This window comes from Ochlerotatus camptorhynchus, unplaced genomic scaffold (genome assembly GCF_037179485.1).
Source record: "Ochlerotatus camptorhynchus isolate MF236.1 unplaced genomic scaffold, CSIRO-AGI_Acam_v1.1 ptg000246l, whole genome shotgun sequence".
NCBI classification, from domain to species: Eukaryota; Metazoa; Arthropoda; class Insecta; order Diptera; family Culicidae; genus Ochlerotatus; species Ochlerotatus camptorhynchus.
In genome coordinates this window covers 2,132,777-2,140,843 of record NW_027040736.1, presented here as the reverse complement: position 1 = coordinate 2,140,843, position 8,067 = coordinate 2,132,777, and the positions used below count along the sequence as shown (strand labels likewise).

At 41.8% G+C, this 8,067-nt stretch overlaps 1 protein-coding gene across 1 annotated transcript; it reads right to left on the bottom strand.

Moving 5' to 3' along the window:
• Nucleotides 1-5,290: 5,290 nt before the first annotated feature.
• On the bottom strand, nucleotides 5,291-6,015 carry LOC135704684 (UPAR/Ly6 domain-containing protein crim-like). Its single transcript, XM_065226160.1, has 3 exons — nucleotides 5,897-6,015; nucleotides 5,690-5,830; nucleotides 5,291-5,612 (listed from the first exon to the last, which is right to left on the bottom strand). Exons 1-3 carry the CDS (start codon nucleotides 5,952-5,954, stop codon nucleotides 5,320-5,322), a joined length of 492 nt encoding a protein of 163 aa, XP_065082232.1. The 5' UTR covers nucleotides 5,955-6,015; the 3' UTR covers nucleotides 5,291-5,319.
• Nucleotides 6,016-8,067: the final 2,052 nt, after the last annotated feature.

Sequence of the window (8,067 nt, the reverse complement as noted above, 5' to 3'; positions counted from 1 at the left end):
GGTAGCCGGAAGGGAATATCCATTCGCTTGCTCTAAGCATCCGTATGCCCAGTACTACGATAGCAAGATCCTGGTCAATTTCATTACCATTGCAAAGAGAAAAGTGCCCTGCAGAAAACCATCATCAGAGTGATTTAACAGAATAGCCAAACCTTCAATGAAACCGAGGGAGACGACTCTATCTACGATGTAGAAAAGATTGTGTTTTGCTGTGGCTAGCTGCGCGCACGCTGAGTAGATAAAAAGAAGATTGATGACGATTCTGAATATTTCCTGCAAAAAGATGATGCGCGATGCAAGTAGATGTGAGAAATGATAAAAGATTTTTCCGAGGGGGGCGACACATCTAAATCTCAATTCTAGATGCTCAAAAAATCTCAGACTAGCGAAGCAATCTTCGAAAAATCATCTTTCATTTCTCGCATCTACTTGCATCGCGCTTCATCTTTTTGCAGGAAACCTTCAAAATCGACATAAATCTTCCTTCTATCTACTCAGCGTGCGTGCAGCTAGCCACAGCAAAACACAATCTTTTCTGCATCGTAGATAGAGTCGTCGCCCTCGGATTTTTCGAAGATTGATTCGCTAGTGTGAGATTTGTTGAGCATCTAGACTTGAGATTTAGATGTGTCACCCCCCTCGAATGAAACGAAGAAAACGAGATCATGAAATAAAGAAAACCAGATCATTTCCTTGTTTAAATATTGCATCCATTTATTTTCTTCATTCTTTGTTTTCGCTTCGTTATCGAACTGACATTTGCATGGGCAGATTCTAAAACTATATGCCCTACTAATTATTTTTCGTCAAAAACTAGATGTGATCCCAGAGCAAACCAGAGAGAGCTAGCTGATAGAGGAATCATAATCTACCTGTTGATGTCAATAGTTTTCATGTGTGAGCTTTGATTCGCGAGAAATCGACGGCTAAAGGCAATGTTTATAACAGAAATTATGCCCCTTTGAAATATTGACACTGATTTGATGGTTTGCATCACAAGATAGCACAACTACATGGTGGAAAGAGACACCATTATCAGTGACACGATAGGCTTGGGTGATGTCTTCGAGGTCACGTACTCCTGAATCGATCAGATGAACTGGTTCGAGGATGCTGTTTGTTTGACGGGTCGAATTTGCGTGAACACTCTTCCACTGCCCGCTCATGTTCAAATGAAAATGAAGACAGAGAATGTTTGCGATAAACCATCAAGGAAATTGGAAATGTAACCACAATCACAAAAGTCATTATAACTTCAGGATCATGATTGGTACACTTCGGCCTTTATATTTATACAGGGGGGAATCTGCTCACAGACACCTGAGAAAGTAACTCAGGGTGTGGGGTTGGGAGAATTGCACTCCCGACCCACTAAACCCTACCTGTGCCCTTGGCCCTTGACCTCCCCGGAACCGCCCGAAGGCATTACCAACAATCAATACGAAACTAACGATTTTAAATTGGCTCACTACTTGAATAGCCTATTGGTCCCAAGCAAACGATTGACGTACCCCATTCTAGTCGAAATTCAACTACTACACAATGTTTGTTTTGATTCGCTATGAAAGTTTGACAGATAAAATGAGGGGTTAGTGGATTTTCCTATGTTTCGAGAGGTGAATCGATTAGCTTGGGACCGAAGAGAGTACCAGAGCTGAGCCAAAAAGTTGAGCACGTTATTTCGGGACCTTATAGTCTTAGAGTTACCTCTATGGCATTACTTCGTGGGAGGGGCCTATGCGCTATAGCGCTCCTCTAGCCGTACTCTAACGCTCTAGTCGGGCAGTAGCCAACTGCTGCTCGTTGTAGCTCTGATACTATGTGGGTGACCGCACCCACCACAGCAAGATGTTATCCAGACTGGTGTCCGCTCCGCATATCGCTAGCATAGCGCTCCTTACTGGCTCGAAGCGTGGACAGGCGAACATAACATGTTCCGCCGCCTCTTCGAAACCAACTCACGCGGGGCAGGCGGGAGTACTTGCATGTCCGAACCTATGCAAGTAACTCCTAAAGCAGGCATGGCCTGACAGGAACTGTGTCAGTTGGAAGTTAACTTCCCCATGGCGCCTATTGACCCAGCTTGATACGGAAGGTATCAAACGGTAGGTCCACCTCCCTTTTGTGGAACTTTCCCACTCCGACTGCCACCTCGCAATCGATACTAAGCGCGCGTTGTTGCGCGCCCCTCGAACGCTCCTCGTGTCATAGCACTCCTCATCCTCCATCCATCCGATTGGCATCATCCCTGCTATGACACAGACGGCCTCCCTCGAGATGGTTCGATATGCACTGGCCACCCTCAAGCACATTAGCCTATGTGTGCTCTCTAGTTTCCGCCTGTGGCAGTCGGTATCCAGTACCGCAGCCCACGCAGGGCCTCCGTAACTGAGGATAGATACTACGACCCCGGCGAGGAGCCTGCGCTTGCTGGCACTCACCGCCGAGCTGTTGGACATCATGCGGGATAATGCCCCCACAGCCGTAGACGCTCTCTTGCAGGCGTACTCGACGTGACAGTCGAAGCTGAGCTTATCATCGAGCATAACCCCCAGGAGTTTCAGAGAGCGCACGGATCTAATTGGGCACTCGCCCACTGTCAACGTCGCATGCTTCACCGACATGCGATTGTTGACTACGACCACCTCTGTCTTGTGGTGGGCAAGCTCCGGTTTCCTGGATCTCATCCATTCCTCCACAAGTTTAACGGAGTGAGCCGCTGTCAGCTCTACCTCTTCCAGGGATTCCCCGTAGACTACCAGCGTGACATCGTCGGCAAAACCAACAATTTTCACGCCTACTGGGAATCTTATCCTCAGCACTCCATCGTACATGACGTTCCATAACACCGGGCCCAAGATGGAGCCATAGAGGTAACTCTAACTAACAACTTTCTGGATCAACTCTGGTACTATCTTCGGTCCCAAGCTAGTCGATTCACCCCTCGAAACGTAGAAAAATCCAATAACCCCTTATTTATCTGTCGAAATTTCATAGCGATTCAAAACAAACATTGTGTAGTACTAGAATTTTGACTAGAATGGGGTACGTTAATCGATTTGCTTGGGACCAATAGGCTAGTCAAGTAGTGAGCCAATTTAAAATCGTTAGTTTCGTATTGATTGTTGATGGAGCCTTGTGGCACTCCTGCGGTGAGTCTGAAGCATTTTTCGCCATCTTCTGTGTCATACATCAACACACGATTCTGTAAGTAGCTTTGCAGAATCTTGTACAGCCCTCCGTGGATTCGGAATTGGTGTAGCGAGCGGGCTATCGCCTACTTCGGCACTATAGCCCTACTTCGGCACGTTCGGCATAGAGCTTGTCTCAGCTCTCGGCACAACTTAATCTCGCGGCACAGATTATGGTGTGCAGAGTTCAATACCCCTTGGGTAAAGTTGTCTAACCCATATATGGGTACGTTAAATTTACTGACAACGTAGATAATGTTTAACCTGTGGGAAATTGATTTTGGGTGAATTCATCCTATATTTGGTTATTTTTTCCCTTTATAGTTTTGAACATTTATCAAATTTATAAAAATACAAAATAAGTTGCTTTAACTTTTATTTAAATCAAATAAAATTTCATCGCCAATCAATCGATGCCAATAGACTTTTATTACAATAAATCCAGCTTTAACAGGAATGGAATTTGCGTCACAACGCTACCCGAGCAAAGTCCTCTCAGAATGACAGCAAATTGAAATCAAGTTTTGATATCAACATCAAACTGAAATCATAATTTGATTTCAGTTTACGCAATGGACAAATTTGATACCAAATTTTGTTTTCATTTTGCTGTACATTTGCTGTTCAAAAATATGTTGTTGCGGGTTTGTTTTCATTGCCTTAGCATAACATCAAATTGAATACTTGTTTTGTTATCAACAGGAAAAATGGATATCAAATTTAGTTTTCAGTTTGCTCTCACTGATAGCAGAAATAGTTTTCAATGTGATGTCACAGGAAGATTTGTTTGCTCTCAATTGTGATATTTTAACCGTTAAAACGACCAAAACGACAGCAACCTGAGTAATCATTATCAGGGAAATCACAACATCAAATTTAGATTTCAATTTGATCTCAGACTTTGCTCGGGTAATCTTCGTGAAGGGTATTGCCTTCACGTTGAATTCTTTCGGCGAGGGTAGTGGCATCAGGCCTGAACATACTAATTATAGCTAAAATTCTACTTTTTTGAAATTGTGAAACTATGAGATATTAAAATAAAAAAAAATATATGTAAGATGCAAGAACAGGAGGTAAAGTTTGTGTATGACACATAAAACCAGTCAATTTTGCTTCCAGAGGGTCACAATTAGCTATTTTAGCTGTAATGAGTAATCGTCATGAGTGAGTACTATTCGTTATAAGAGATTAATCAGCGTCTGGCTGAAAGTCTCACTAATAAAGATAGCCTAACCTAACCTAACTATTCGTTATAGCTAATCGCTAATTGTGACGCTCCCGAAGCGAAATTGTCAGATTTTATGCGTCATACACAAATTTTGCCTCCTCTACTTGCATCTAACACATACAAATTATTATTATAATATCTCATAGTTTCATAATTTTGAAAAGTTGTATTTTAGCTGTAATTAGTATGTCCAGGCCTGAGTGGCATAATTCAGAATTTCAACCTTTTCGCTCTGACTTTTACCGGCCAAGAAGGTTCCTCAACTCAATGCCCTCGTCCTCATCTTAATCCTCCTGTTCGTCCATATCTTCGTCGGATGGAGACTGTTCCTCCGGCTGTGAAAACAAAGGGAATGTATCTTCCAAAATACTTACCAATAAAGTGATTCTGAGCCGGATTTAAGTGTAAACATCGCACACAATCGCCTTCAAATCATTTTGGGAATTACTAAAGAGCCTGAATTTATAAAGGGACGACTTTTCAAAATTGGAACAATCGATTATCTGTCAAAGCCATTGGAAAAGTTATCCCAATCGAGCAGAAGACCTGTAAAATGGATAAGATGTCGTCTCTTTATAAATTCAGGCTCTTTAGGAATTACTACACACTGTTCTAAACCGCAGGAATTTCGAAGCAAGTCATCAAGCGCGGCATTTTATCAAAATAAGACACTTTACTGCTTAAAATTCACTTAACGGTATGGACTGCTGAGTGTAACCATAAATTTCCATCAAAAGAACAGATTTAAAAATTATACTTACATACTCGATTCGTCATAAAACTCGGAGATTCTAAAAGCGATTCAATACTTTTTTTTCGTTAGTTGAATAAAATGGACGGAATGATTTCCTAATTCACTTAGGCTGTCATGTGAATCATGGGACAGCTCAGCGTTACAGCTTAAAACCTTCGCAAGATTCCGGCCACTGCCACCGCTCCCAGTGCCACCTTCCACGAAACTCCACTCACTCCCCGTGGTGCCCCGTTGCATCGATGGTCCAGGAAGCAAAAACAGAACGTCGTCTGCGGGAAGTGATCCCTCTTGACATCCAACTCCTTGATAGAGTTGTTCACATAATGTGCCAGCTGTTCGTCCTTTGCCGCCGGGCGACATCCCTCGTACTTATCGGCCGGTATGTCCGTGCGGAAGCCCTGCAGAGCACTAAGGCACTCCCGAGTTACGGTTTCCGTCACTGAAAGTTCGATACGATTAATTGCTTTCTAATGGTCACCATCGTTTGCCAATTCCAATTGGAACCGCTTCACCTACCGCCTTTCCGTTCGATCACCTTAACGCAGATGTCGTCATCCTCTGGACAGGCATCACCCAGGTAGCCGATTCCTCGCCAGTTGAAGTTGTCCCCGCAACCGGGTGTGGCCGACGTGCAGCGGTAGCACCAAATTGCTGTACCTGTAGGAAGTCGGAATGTCTAGTGAGTATGTCAATTTATTGGTTGAACTATTAGGAAAATCTTACTTCTTTCAAATGTAACTAGCAGCACTAGCATCGCAAGCAGCGGTTTTAGGTGATTCATTTCGAAAGGCACTCGGGATTTTGACTTAAAATAAAAATAAAATATTGAACTTAAATCACTAGCGGAATGTAAACAACGCCCAACCCAAATTATGGATTTAAACTGGCGACGATTGTGGTTGTTGTGACAATGGGTCGATTTTGACAGATGTGTGAGTCATGTTGCGTGGTATAATATATTTTTATGGCGAACTTCCTGCCAGCATAGAGATGTGAGGCGATAGTTTCCACTGAGTGTTAAAATTTAATGTTTTAATTGGCAAATCAAAGTTGGCACTCGTGGAGAATAGATGAACTATGAAAGTGATGATGGTTTCAAAATTTTACACGGTGAGGTATACGAATTGAATCTTAAAATGCCTTTATTTTGCAAATGGAGCATTTTATTTAAATCTGGTTGATGCTACGTTAGTAGAAAACTTAAGGACTACTCAATAGATATATAATATAAAAAAAATAATTTCTTTTCAGATTTTAAGGTGTATGCATAGATTTCAGCTTTTCTACAACTGTAGCAACAACCAGATTTAAATACAATGCTCCATTTTCAAAATAAAAGCATTTTAAGATTGCACTCGTATAGCTCTCCGTGGAAAATTTTTAAAACCATCATCACTTTCATAGTTCGTCTATTCTCCACGAGTGCCAACTTTGATTTGCCAATTGGCAAATCAAAGTTGGCACTCGTGGAGAATAGAAGAACTATGAAAGTGATGATGGTTTCAAAATTTTCCACGGGGAAGTATACGAGTGCAATCTTAAAATGCTTTTATTTTGCAAATGGAGCATTTTATTTAAATCTGGTTGCTGCTACAGTGGTAGAAAAGCTGAAATCGATGTATGCACTTAAAAATTTGAAAAGAAATTATTTTTTCTATATTATATGCCTATTGAGTAGTCCTTAAGTTTTCTACTAACGTAGCAATAACCAGATTTAAATAAAAATGCTCCATTTGCAAAATAAAAGCATTTTAAGATTGCACTCGTATACCTATCCGTGTAAAATTTTGAAACCATCATCACTCTCATTATTCTTCTATTCTCCACGAGTGCCAACTTTGATTTGCCAATTGCACCTAATATTATTTTCTTCCAAGCCCTTGAAAATTGAACGACAGCGTTGCCAGATTGTGTGAAAGCTTATCGGTATCGAAGATAATAAAAAATCGGTATGTATCGGTATTTACTATTTAATTAATGTTATATTTTTGCCATTTTTGAAAGCGAAAATTTTAACGATGGTGATGACTGGGACTTGAGGGGAATTACTTTATTTAATGGCTTTCCCAGTCTTAAAATACTCTTTGTTTTTTTTTTTAAAATTACCGTTGTCCTCAAGTGGTGATCAAAATTGTGATGAAGTAGTTTTTTTTTTAAATTAATATCATTAAATGAACAAAAATATGGAAAATCAGCCACAACAACGACTAAACTATTGACAATAACGATAAACAATATTTTCCCTTGAAAAAGGCGACAATCCATGACCAAAATGTCTTGCAGAATACATCGTAGTCGCTGCAGTGTTTTAAGACTGAGAAAGCCGTTAATCAAAGCAAAATTTTAGCTTTTGAACTATGATCGGAAAATTCCGGAAGAAAACTCCGGGGAATGTTTGAATTAGCTTCTGAACGAACTTACTTACTTACTTAAGTGTCCTGAGCGCCATCCCTGGCGCAAAGGGCCAACGTGAAAGATCTCCATCCTGGGCGATTGTTTGCTTTCGCCTTGACCTGGGCCCAGGTCAAATTCCGGTCGACTTGCTTAATCTCCTTGCTTAGGCTTCGCCGCCATGAGCCCCTGGGTCTGCCTCTGCTGCGATGTCCGGCTGGATTCCAATCCAGCGCTTGTTTGCAGATTTCATTTCCGCTCTTCCGTAGAGTGTGGCCAACCCACCTCCACTTACGTTCCCGAATTTCTGTCGATATCGGCTTCTGGTGACACCGTCGATGGAGCTCGGCATTCGAAATCCAGTTGTGAGGCCACCAAGCACGAATTATATACCGCAGGCATCGGTTGATGAACACCTGCAGCTTCTGTGTGATCTCCGCTGATACGCACCATGTTTCGCTAGCGTACAGCAGTACAGATTTCACGTTAGAGTTGAAAATTCG